We start from the raw sequence: 13749 nt of genomic DNA, 5'->3' as shown, positions 1-13749 counted from the left end.
CACACTATTCATTTGCCAACAAAAATCCAAGAGCTTGAAATTTATTTTTTATAAGCATACTAACTTTATTTGCTTCTTCAAATGAAACACCGACTCCTTTTCCATCATCTAAGAATGTAATAAGCCTAGCTCCTTTTGATCTCAAATTTTTTACAGGCTTTCGCAATACTTTGCTAAATATGTATCCCGCAGTTGATAATCCAAAAGGATGCACGTTGAAAACATAATCAAGAATTTGTCCTTTGTTTTGCCACGAAAACCCAAATACTGCCGATGTTCTTCAAAAATCTCAATATGATGATACAAATTTAAATCAAATGTAAACATGAAATCACCCGTTTTAAACATTTCTCTAGCGTCTTCATACCTGTAATTACACTTATGCAAATGAGGGTTTACATGTCTACAATCCAAAACCAAACGCGGCTTACCATTTCTGTTGTAGGCTACAGTCAATGGGTTAACGACTTTTGGTTTGCATGAAACACATGACATACAACCTTTTTCCAATTCTGTCTGTACAAAAGATGGATTTTTCAAAGCGGATTTGTTATTTTGTAACACAACAGACCCGGTTCTTTTTGGAATGGAATTTTATAACCTGACTTGATCACCTGAGAAACGCTACCATTTGACCCATTTTTTCACATTCACCTAAGCTTGATCTTAAACGTCCGATTGGAGTAGTGACCTTTGTAAGATTTTCAAACATACACATTTTCGCGCCAAAATTTGATTGAAATAAATGTTCACTTCTATTCTGGTAGTCTCGACTCCAGTGCCCCCTAGTCCCACAATCGAAACATCTACCCGGTCTACTAGAAGAGGACTGGTCCTTGTCGTCTGTCTCCATGCGTGTCGCTTCAGGTTTCTTAAAATATGGCGTGAATCGGTGGGATTTTCTCGAGCTTCTGAACGTGTTTGACTACTTCCTCTCATCTGATCTCTGTACATTTTTGTTTTCGTCGTCAGAATATTCAGCAATAGGATTAGATTCGTACTCTTTCACCACTTTCCAACCTAACTGAGACGAATCTGCCAATTTGATAACTTATTGTCTATATTTACGAGCTCCATACCTGACTTTTGCGGATTCTACACTCTCGTCTGTGATGCTAGCCGATTCTAGATGATCCCTGGCTTCTTTGAGTTTTGTCAAAACCCAGGCCTGATGTTTAAATTGATTTTCCTTCCCCTTTTTACGGAAAGAGTAATGCTCGTTCAGGTTTTCCTCAATTTTGTTAATCTGCGAATTTGATATTTGGACAATATTTTGCTGAAACGTTGAGAGCTTGGAGTCCATCATGCTGTGTAAGCTGTTTAATAACTCTTATTGTTGCCTATTCACCTCTGTCGGTACAGCATTATGTAAAAAGTCTATATTATCGACGTCCATCTCTCATAAAAAACTTGACTTGCTCAAGAAGAGCGTGCGCTAGAAAGTGACAATGTACAGCCCCGAGATTCTCAATCGAACACGTAATAATAATATACTTAAATCTCATTGCTATGTAAACTTTTCAAAATAACCCCACGACACTTTCGCTATTGAAATTCTAAACATGTCGTTAGGAAAACTGTTTCTCGCTATACTATCGTAACGCGAGAAATAATTTTTTTTCCATATTACGTTTTCCATTTAGATTTTTTTTCTTAATTGAAACACGCTTCTAGTTTTTATAAATGTTTCATGTCAAATCTCTGTTTATTACCATGTGCCGAGTTTGAAACAAGCTTCCAACCTGGACACTGTTTAGTTTGTGAATAGGACTCGCAACAAACACGCCGAATACAGCATGCAATACCTGTGTTTTAATAGTCAAGGCTCTTAACGAGAATTTGTTATGTTTTTTCTGAATGAAAGTTGTTGACAAAGGCATGGTACCTTTTACGAAAAACCGTTGTGAACTTTGCAAAGAATTGGAAGAAAAACTTTAACGCCAAAAAAGGTAAATAACCGTTAAACAGTTTGAGTGAAGATTATATGTATTCCAGTAGCAAATTGCTATGGTGAATCAATTTGTACAGGTGCATGTACTTCGAGTAATGTTGAACTTTATCAATGCGTATTAAACTTCCCATACACTGTATTTTGTTTTCTTGTCAGAGTTATGTACAGTTGCCAATTGTTGGTTGTAGAAAACAATACATACGAGTATAAGAGCTTTTGGACTGTAGTAGTATAGAATATTAAATATTTGATACACTCGGAACATGTAACCGTATACATTGTATCTGATACTCAGAAAAAAATAGAGACAATCTAATTTTCACGATTTCAAAAATTATGTTTAGACTACATGTATAATGTATTGACACATAAAATGTATTAGGCTTGTCCTTAGTACTTGGGAATCCTACAGGTATTCAAATGGCAAATACGCAATGAGTATGAATATGATAGCCAAAAACTGAAAAACTTTTCAGATCCGATATAGATGTCGTTGACCTTTGCAAACAAGTATTTTGTGAACGTATGCGACCCTTTGTTTATATATAAAGTTGTTTGACATTAATATGTGGGGGCATTTACGCGTTTTGGGGCTAAAACATGAATTACTGAGTTATTTGTAAGAGATATGTTTGTAGGCAGTATTAATCCAGAATTTGAAATCGCATTGCAAATAGCAATTTCAAGTTCCAGCGTCTTTGAGTAACTTCTACAGTGACCTAACATGTTTAATGATTAAATATTGTTTAACGTCCCGCTCGAGAATATTTCACCCATGTGGAGACGTCACCAAGACTGGTGAAGAGCTTCAAATTTAGGCCTATGCTCGGCGCTTACGGCCTTTGAGCAGGGAGGGATCTTTATCGTGCCACACCTGCTGTGACACGGGGCCTCGGTTTTTACGGTCTCATCCGAAGGACCGCCCCATTTAGTCGCCTCTTACGACAAGCAAGGGGGTACTGAGGACCTATTCTAACCCGGTTCCCCACGAATAATAGTGTAATTAACTAAGTACTTCTTGTAAGATGGTGCATAGTCATTTTAAACGTGAGGTACTTAGGTAATATTCATTTGCCATTCATAGCTGAGGCACATATGTCCTGAGAGTACGACATCGCACACCTTTTTGCCTTTGAATTAAAAGATAGGTTGTCTGATACGACTTGGGAGAGAAATTATGCAATAAGATATTATATACACATGTATTCAGAGATGATGGAAAGGTGGTCATGGTAGGTTACTGCGTGGCAATTTTGTGGCAGTCAAAAATCTGCCTTTTGATTATCAAAGCAGATTTTTTGACTTGTCGTTTGGCTGAAAGGGCTAACGCAAATGCAGATTCAATTGCTTGTTCAGTAGCAACATATGCAGAATATATAAGTTCGCCTATCCCTTTCCCTGACAAAATATTGAAACATTTTTACATTTCTCTCTCTAAATGATAACATTTTCTCTATTTTCCCTGGCAAGTCATCCTTCCAGATCTTTTATTTTGAATATTTGAAATATGGAGAAAAGAAGTGGAATTACAAGAAAATAAAGAGGTTCAGAATAACTCAACAATAAAATGTGTGTAACTTAGCAAATCCAAGGAAATTATTCATAAAATGTGTGTAAATTCATTCATAAAATGTGTGTAATTTGAGGAGTCTAATAGAATCATGCATATCAAAACAATATATTGCAACAAAAGAATACACCATTTTCTTGAATAATCATGATTTATCTCAAGAATTCACAATTTCTCTACATACATTCATCAGATTGAATATCAATAATTTATTAACAGTGATTAATACTGGGATGAGTTTGGTTTATCAGCCATGAAAACCACAATCTATAATATTTCAAAATATGATTTTTTTGATTCATACACGTTGTAGCACTTCTTTTACCTCCCATGGGACACAATGCCGATATTTTCGCTGGAAAGTGTGTCTCGGCTTCTTTATATGCAATTGGTCACATTACCATTCCTTATTGCAATATTCAACCAATGAAAAAGCCCCCTTATTTCTAGTGTTTGGGGGAATGGAAAAACATGACTTTCAAAACGAAGATTTTGACTACGTTTAAGTTACAAAGCTTTCAGCGAGATGCTTTACAACTTCTTTGTCAGTTTGTTTTGAAATTAATTTTATTCAAAATATAAACATACCTAACAACTTATCTCTTTTCTCCTTCATCTGGTCCACTTTCATGTCAATTGACTGCATACCCAATTTCATTTATTCGTACAAACGCTGCACACAATTGATGCATCTGTTGGGTAAAGTTTAGGCACTCTAGAGCATAGCTGCACTGTTCAGGTGAAGTTTTTGACGACAGAGCCTGTAACCCCGATCTTTGATAGTGGCACAACAAAACACACACACTTTCATGGGCATCACCATTACTGCTGATGCTCAGAGTTCCGAGAATACTTGAGGTGGTTCCCATTGGTCCTTGATAGGTGATGTAAGGTCATGTATTTAAATGAGTTATGCGAAAATATCAGCGGTGTGTCCCACAGGAAGTAAACGAAGTGTGACCGACCGTAGGTTTCCGACGATGAACCTCAGTCTACCAGCAACCTTTTAAAAACATTCAAACAAATCGATTGAAAAGCAATTGCCTTTCACAATTCATGCTACATGTGATATAATCCAAGAGTTTCTAGCTTATTTTTGTATTGGCCATTGCAGTTGAGGGGATTTAAGGAGGAATAACACATCTGAGAAATCCAAGATGGATGGAAAGTGGAGAATATGTACATGTACAATAATATTTTGAAATTGAAAACTTTCAAATTTAGCTTACTTAGTTTTGAAAAATGCAGTTTTAGTGGAAAGCAATCTGAAATAAGAGGCCACATCACTCACCTGAGTTATCTTGGTCCATATTCAAAGATTTTCCCTATATAATCGCAAGTAAAACTTTGATCCCTATTGTGGCCCCAACCTACTCCCGAGGGCCATGATTTTTACAAACTTGAATCTGCACTATGTCAGGAAGCTTTCATGTACATGTGAACTTCTCTAGCCTAATGGTTCTTGAGAAGATTTTCACTATATATTTGTATGTAAAACTTTGATTCTCTATTGCTCCCCCCTTCCCCAAAAAGGGGCATGATTTTAACAAACTTGAATCTGCACTATATCAGGAAGCTTTCATATAAATGTAAACTTTTCTGACCCAGTGATTCTTCATAAGAAGATATCTTAAGATTTTCTCTATATATTTGTATGTAAACATTTGATCCCCTATTGTGGCCCACCCAACCCCTGGGGGCCATGATTTAAACAAACTTGTTACTGCACTATGTCAGGAATCTTTCATGCAAATATAAACTTTTCTGGTCCATTGTTTCTTGAGAAGATTTTCCCTATATAATTGTATGTAAAAGTTTGATCCCCAAGTGTGACCCCATCATACCCTCAGGGGTCATGATTTAAAAAAAAATTAATCTGCACTATGTCAGGAAGCTTCCATGTGAATTTCTACTTTCCTGGCATAGTGGTTCTTGAGAAGAAGGTTTTCAAAGATTTTCCCTGTATATTTGTATGTAAAACTGTGATCCCCTATGTGATCCCATTATACCCCCAGGGGTCATGATTTTTTCAAACTAAAAATCTGCTCTATGTCAGGCAGCTTTCATGTAAATTTCAGCTTTTCTGGCCCTGTGGTTCTTGAGAAGATTTTGAAATGACCCCCACCTTATTTTTGCGATTATCTCCCTATTTGAAGGGGGCATGGCCCTTCACTTGAACAAACTTAAGCCCTTCACCCAAGGATGCTTTTTTGTAAAGTTTGGTTGAAATTGGTCCCGTGGTTCTGGAGAAGAAGTCGAAAATGTAAATAGTTTACAGACAGACAGGATGGACAACAGGTGATCAGAAAAGTTCACTTGAGCTTTCAGCTCAGGTGAGTTATAGATCAAACCCCTACTAAACTCACACTCTTAATGTACAGATCAGCAATCAACATAGTAACCTGCTGAGCTTAACTCAGCTAGGTAATTAAATTTAAAAGAAATATAAAGTACGTATTGCTGGTATTTATATTTTCATTTATGTTTAAAAAGGAAGTCAGCTATTATGAAGATGTGTTGTTCCTTCTTAAATATATTTCATATAATCACAATTCTGGTAAAGATAGCACTATGCTGAGTGCCATCTTAAATCTCCAAATACTTGTATATTAAACATTGGACCCGTTTTGAAGTTGCATATATGTAAGTCAATGGACAATTTTAACGCAGAAGAGCTGGATTTCAACAATGGAATGAATTTTGGTATGGCATACATTGAAACTAAAAAAAAAAACCCAACCCAAACCTAGATGTGTCGGTACAACACGAATGCGAATGCCCCCTTTTAATAATAGCTTAATTTAATCAATAAACAAAGAAAATGTATATGTTGCCACCCTTTTAAAGATGTAGTCAAACTTATACAGAAATAAATATACAAAAATGTATTAACATCAAAAAATTTCACATTTTCATTAAACAGCATAATAAATAGTACATAATAATTGATTAAAATGACAAAATTTAAAGGTAATAAGTTTAAAAATATAATTTATATATACATACAAATCAATTGTGGATTCATGGAAATAACTGTATAATAGTTATACAATAACAAATATAAAAGCAAATAAATTATTTTCCTTGAAAACATTTTCTAGTGTAAATGTACATAAATTTTGATTTATAGAAAATACATTTTTTTCAGTATCAAATAGTTTACTAGATTTTTATTGTACCCAGTGGAAAAATTTCCCACAAAAGATATATTTTTATCCTGCACAAAGTTTAACAAATCAAATTAACTATTTTTCAAGAAACCTATTCTTTTAAGAAACCAGTATCTGTGTTCCTTTTGATTAGGGGAAATGTTCTCTTCGATGTGAAAATTCTTCACCCAATTACACTATTGATTTCTCACAATATGGGTTATATTCTATGGGGTGTACTACACACATCACAGGCCATCCAAGAACCATATGATAAACTCAATGAACCTTTGGCTCAGGTAAACTAATAAAACACCAACTAAGGCTTATGTACATTTAAACACATTTACATTAATTAATCCCCAAGTACATGTAAATAGAACACATGTACACTAATTAAAACAACTACTTAAAAAATCAACTGCCCATTTGATTCCATAGTTGATTGTCCTTTTTTTGTGTGACCATTCATCATTTCACTTTCTTCAGTTGTTCATAGGTCATGAAGAACTATAAGTTAAGGAAGATATGACAATCATACACATGCAGTCTTATAGTGGTTTGGATCCTAACTGGATCCCATTTGAATTCTATGAAGGTATTTGATGTACAGTTACCCTAATGTACATCTTCCCTATAGCCAAGGGTTTACCATCCAGTCTACTCATGTGGAGTGGATAATTAACCCTTAATGGCTAACAAATTAAGATGAGTTGCCTCACACAACTTTTCATCTATGGAATGCTAGAGGACAGAAACTCTAGTACTACATGTTTAATGGGCATGTGCATCACCATGGAAAATGCTTATATCCTGTAGGAAAAAAGTAAGAGTTAATAAGAATTAATGATGAAAAAAAGAAAGAAAGATTACTGCTAATAATTCTCTACTCTTGAATTACCCACACACAATTTTTCTTGTTAGATATTATACATGTATCTGCTAGAAGATACTTGTATGTACAGTCCTTGAAACGTTCTACTTTAGGCCACATTTAAAAATATGTTTGTTTCCCCTCTCCCGACCCTAAATTTCACATATGGGTAGGTAGGTAGGTAAAAAGGTTTTTTTTTCTACAACAATATTTTTTGTACTAAATTTCCATGGCAATATACTAAGACATACTACAAGGTAGTATGCTTTAAACCAATCAGTGAATACCTGTAGAAGTGTAATTGTTTGTTAATATTTGTCATTTTGAAGTTGAAAGGTCGAACGCTCTAATCGTAATGTTTCTTGATTTTAGATCGATTCCCGGGAAAAAATAGAAACTTCCGGTCACAGTAAAATAATGTTTCGTACCGGAAACGGCTCCGAATTTTCCCGGAAATAAAAAAAACTGTCGCTGAAAAATATGAATAAAAACTTTTGGGTCGGCGGGAATTTCACTGGGTCGGTCGGGCGAGGGGAAACAAACTATCTTTTTTTTTTGGCCTTAATTACCATTTTTCCGTGTGCTCATCGTTTTGCGTTCACCGTGCGCTCACCGTCCAGTCTTTTGTCTTTGCATTGTCACTCGGAACACCAAAGTGAAAAGATCGGTTTTGATAGAGAGGCAAACATAAAAAAGAACGCGTGCGTAAGAGTGGAAGGAAACTTTATTTTATCAGAAATTTGATAGCGAAGTACAAAATTTCTGGATTATTAACTGTAAAAATTCAAAGAAAACTCCAGTCCACTCACCAATTCGAGACAAGGCATCCTGAATTTCATAAATCGATAATAGTAATAAATTTTGTACTTAACATAGATTCTGGGATTATTGCTTCGGGTCGATAGTTTCAATAAAGTGAATGACAAAACATCTGAATGTTTATAAATCTAATTAAGTGGGAAATAAACTTTTTATACTGTTTAGGAGCATGAAGGAGTTGACATGGGGTACCTATACAGTCCGTGTTGTTTGTTTAATGCATCAATCTTGACCCCCTTTGAGAATGTTTGTTAATTACATGTATCACAAATGACCAAGCTCGGAAAGTTTGAAGCCTTACACGAACACCTGTAAATTCTGGATGTCACTATACAGTGCTAATTACGAGGATATAGTCTTTTCTTTTTCACATACATCGTGAATTAAAAAATAGATACCATGTATTATTTGTCAAAATCTAATAGTATCCCCAAGATGATGCATCAATATTCATGATTTATTATGAAAAGGTACATGTATCTGTACATGTAATACTGTACGCAATGTACACATTAAATTTGGGTTTGTGTTTGTGGATGATTGCTGCATGAATTGATGTGAGAATTGCGATAATTTCATGAGATTCATAACTTATACAAAAATGCACTAGGCTTTGTTTAGACTGAATATATTCAGAACTGTAGAACATGCAGTTTTCCCGATTCTGGTATATCTTATCATTTATATCCATTGATTAAATGTATAATATCTTTATTCTTATCTGATTATGAAAAAAGTACAATCAAAGGGAAAACATCCTAAATGTTCCGAATGAATAGTTTGTTTTGCGTTCACATTGGGCTTGCGTTTGCGCTCTGCGTTCGCTCACCAAATTACATTTTTAGCGTTCGCCCTGCGTGTGTTCACCGTTCACTCTACGTTCGCTCTGAGTGCGTTCACCGTTCGCTCTGAATGCATTCACCGTTTGTTCACCGTTCAACTGGGAAAGAAGAACGTTTCAGGGACTGTAACTGGCAGTGTTAACCTTAAATGGTATAATTCTCTAGAAGTACTTGCCAAAGGCTTTCAGAATAGAGAAAATTTTAAAATATTTTCCCTATATACATGTATTCCCATGTAAAACTTTGATCCCCTATTGTGGCCCCAACCTACCTCTGGGGGCCATGATTTGAACAACTTGAATCTGCATTATGTTAGGAAACTTTCATGTAAATGTCAGCTCCTCTGGCCCGGTGGGTCTTAAGATTTTTAAATGACTCCACCCTAATTTTGTATTTTTGTGATTATCTCCCCTTTGAAGGGGACATAGCCCTTTATTTGAACAAACTTGAAAGCCCTTCACCCAAGAATGCTTTGTGCTAAGTTTGGTTGAAATTGATCGACCCAGTGGTTCTGGAGAAGAAGATGAAAGTGTGAAAAATTTACAATGCAGACGGACAATGGACAAATTTTGATCAGAAAAGCTCACTTGAGCATTCGGCTCAGGTGAGCTAAATATATAGAGTCAATATATTACTATGTCCAGATTGACCCCAATTCATCATGTGAAACCAAAATCAATAGGGTTCATCTACTCCCTTTGATGTACATGTACCAGTTATGGTGGCCACGGATACTCAGTACTTGTAATATTGTACTGAGGACTCATTTCAAAATTCCTGGTAAAATACCTTTTCATTTCATACGAGTATAAATATCGGTATTTATATATCACTAAATAATCATTCTTTGATCCATTCCTGTTGAGTAAGCTGATTCAATGAAAACATTATGCATGCATTTAAGGTTGTGCTTATCAATGAAATGCAACAAATGATATACCCTAGCTGCTTGACATTTCGATATCACATTTACATATATTTTAATACTGGAATGCTATTTCATCGGAAATGCTAACTTTTCAGGTATTTTTGTCTATATATATATTTATAATGTCACCGGAATCTCACTGTATGTAAACAAACCATGCAAACTGGTTTCATATTTATTAACCACAATTTAAGCGATTGGTAAGGGTGAAAATTAAGTAAATGTTAATTTCATTTCTAATTTATTAAAGACCTTTATTATGAATATCAAAGTGAAATATTTTTCTAATTCAGGAATGATAATGTCTGACACTATATAAATTTGTACTACTTGTATTTTTTCTGGTTTGTGTGAGAGACATGTTTCTATAAGGTTTCAGGAATTAGGTATACAATGAAATATAAGGATCACCTTTTCACCAAATTATATGGTTCCAAACTGTAGACTCAAGACATTTTAAAAACAAACACCAAACTTTTATGCATATGCTATCAGCAAATGAAATTCGCTGAGTTCAAAAACAAGAGAAGCAAACTCTCTCAATCAATTCAAGAGAAGCATTTTTGTAACCCCACCAGTATTTTTCAGCTAATAGGAATGAAATAATCTACACTAAATTATGAACATTGTTACTTCATTTCTTTTAAAAATTTGATTGTGACTACAGTAACTGTTATTTGTTTCTAAATCTTTGTTTCAAATTAAAAATTATATAAAACCCACAGAAGTGTAAATCAAAAGTGATCTATTTTAATACCATACTATATCAGATATTTATTGGTCATAGATTGAAGTATCAATAGCAAGTATCGTATTGTTTCAAAAGTATCGTGGTATCGTTTCATCCTTAATGGTATCCAACCCTTATAAGTACCAGTGTCCCCATAAGTTCAATGTCTGTCAAAGGGTTCTCTGACCAGACATTATCTTCCTAATCTGAAGGTTCAGAGTGGATTGACCCTTGACCTTTAAATCAATTGGGGTCATCTACCAGTGTACCAAGTTTGATATCTGTCAAGCAAAGGGTTCTTAAGATGATCGAACAAGACTTAAATTGGTCTAAAGGCTGACCAGTAACATTTTGTAATCAATTTTCAGTAAAGCAGTCATTTTCTACAGTCCAGCAGCTGCCCAGTATAGAGGAATTTCACTGTCCATGATCTGTATAGCCCCAACCCTGGAGTCTGAACCACTGACCAAGTCACCCTGGAGTCTGAACCACTGACCAAGTCACCCTGGAGTCTGAACCACTGACCAAGACAGCCTGGAGTCTGAACCACTGACCAAGACAGCCTGGAGTCTGAACCACTGACCAAGACAGCCTGGAGTCTGAACCACTGACCAAATCACCCTGGAGTCTGAACACTGACCAAGTCACCCTGGAGTCTGAACCACTGACCAAGACACCCTGGAGTCTGAACCACTGACCAAGACACGCCGGAGTCTGAACCACTGACCAAGACATAGTGTTTTGTAGATACCTCTGAACTAAATATAATTAGGGCCTTTACACTCAATATAGTGTGGACACTAATTTGTTTATTCTAAAATGATTATTGCAGAGATCAAAGGACTGTTGTGTCCATTATTCTTCAATATTTCAATTACATCATCAAAAGATTATCAGAACAGTGATACATATTTAACTTCCACAAGAAAAATATTTGGGTTTAGAATACAATTATACTTTACATTGAGACCATACTGGTTTCAACTCTTCTGGCCTGATTGCTAAGACGTTGTGTATTGACTTAGAACAGCTAATTTAAAGCCTATAGGCTTTTATATTTCAAAACAACATTTCTCAACCTCGAACATTATCCTGCAAAATATTTTAAAATGTGCACTTTTTTCTTAATTCATTCTTTGTTCAAATCTTAATATATCATATATATATATATATATATATATATATGTGCAATTTTGTAAGGATACAATGACATTCCATGGACCAAGTCTGACCCAGATGGGAATAAAACCTTTATACAGAGCCAGGAAACCCTCAGTTCTCACCGTCTGTAAAAAATAAAATACGAATTCAATAAAGTCCTTATACAGAGTCAGAAAAACCCTCAGTTCTCACCGTCTGTAAAAAATAAAATACGAATAAAGTCCTGATACAGAGTAAGGAAATCCCCAGTTCTCACCGTCTGTAAAAAATAAATAGGAATAAAGCCCTAGCTGATACAGAGTAAGGAAGTCCCCAGTTCTCATATCGTCTGTAAAAACTAGAATACAAATAAAGCCCTGATACAGAGTAAGGAAGTCCCCAGTTCTCACCGTCTGTAAAAACTAAATAGGAATAAAGCCCTGATACAGAGTAAGGAAATCCCCAGTTCTCACCGTCTGTTAAAAATAAAAAAAGAAGGAATAAAACCCTTATACCCAGTCGCAAAACCCTCCGTTTTAAACATCTGTAAAAAAGGAACATGCAATCCAAGAATAAGTTAATGGACAGGTGTGTGTTCAGTTGACAATGTAATGAAAAAATGGACCTACACATATATATTATACATACACTGTATTATGTAATTTAATTTTACTTGCAAAACACCCCTGTCTAGAAATGGCTGATGTGGTATCCAAATATATATTGATGCAGTCTTAGAACTATTGATCATTGACTGTTAAAATTACTAATTACTCCATCTAATTAAAATCAAATGTTAGATCTACTCATTACACTAACAACATCACAATGAGGGTTACGTTCTGGTGACCAAAAAGAATGAATAATCATGAAACTGATTTAATAAATCACAGTGTCATCACCGTATACAACATCACAATCGAGGAGTCGTCACTATATACAATGTAACAATCGAGGAGTCCTCACTATATACAATGTAACAATCGAGGAGTCACTATATACAATGTAACAATCGAGGAGTCATCACTATATACAATGTAACAATCGAGGAGTCACTATATACAATGTAACAATCGAGTAGTCGTCACTATATACAATGTAACAATCGAGGAGTCATCACTATATACAATGTAACAATCGAGGAGTCATCATTATATACAATGTAACAATCGAGGAGTCCTCACTATATACAATGTAACAATCGAGGAGTCATCACTATATACAATGTAACAATTGAGGAGTCATCACCGTATACAACATCACAATCGAGGAGTCGTCACTATATACAATGTAACAATCGAGGAGTCCTCACTATATACAATGTAACAATCGAGGAGTCACTATATACAATGTAACAATCGAGGAGTCATCACTATATACAATGTAACAATCGAGGAGTCACTATATACAATGTAACAATCGAGTAGTCGTCACTATATACAATGTAACAATCGAGGAGTCGTCATTATATACAATGTAACAATCGAGGAGTCCTCACTATATACAATGTAACAATCGAGGAGTCGTCACTATATATATATACAATGTAACAATCAAGTCGTCACTATATACAATGTAACAATCGAGGAGTCATCACTATATACAATGTAACAATCGAGGAGTCGTCACTATATACAATGTAACAATCGAGTCGTCACTATATACAATGTAACAATCGAGGAGTCGTCACTATATACAATGTAACAATCGAGGAGTCGTCACTATATACAATGTAACAATCGAGGA

The 13749-nt window shown here is 35.1% G+C and overlaps 1 protein-coding gene and 1 pseudogene across 1 annotated transcript in view; both read right to left on the bottom strand.

The window, feature by feature from the left end:
- Positions 1-150: 150 nt before the first annotated feature.
- LOC125660095 (uncharacterized) lies at positions 151-1396 on the bottom strand (annotated as a pseudogene).
- A 2002-nt stretch (positions 1397-3398) lies between these two features.
- The window catches only part of LOC125657986 (kidney mitochondrial carrier protein 1-like), a 77904-nt gene continuing 67553 nt past the window's right edge, over positions 3399-13749 (bottom strand). The window contains exons 10-11 of the mRNA XM_048888978.2: positions 12069-12149; positions 3399-7180 (exon numbers count right to left, since the gene is read on the bottom strand). Of these exons, the coding sequence (XP_048744935.2) occupies positions 7142-7180; positions 12069-12149 (120 nt within the window). The 3' untranslated portion in view covers positions 3399-7141. The remainder of the gene's footprint in view (positions 7181-12068; positions 12150-13749) is intronic.

This window comes from Ostrea edulis, chromosome 9 (genome assembly GCF_947568905.1).
Source record: "Ostrea edulis chromosome 9, xbOstEdul1.1, whole genome shotgun sequence".
Taxonomy (NCBI): domain Eukaryota; kingdom Metazoa; phylum Mollusca; class Bivalvia; order Ostreida; family Ostreidae; genus Ostrea; species Ostrea edulis.
The sequence above is the reverse complement of the archived record's forward strand: the minus strand, read 5'-3'. Positions and strand labels throughout refer to the sequence as shown.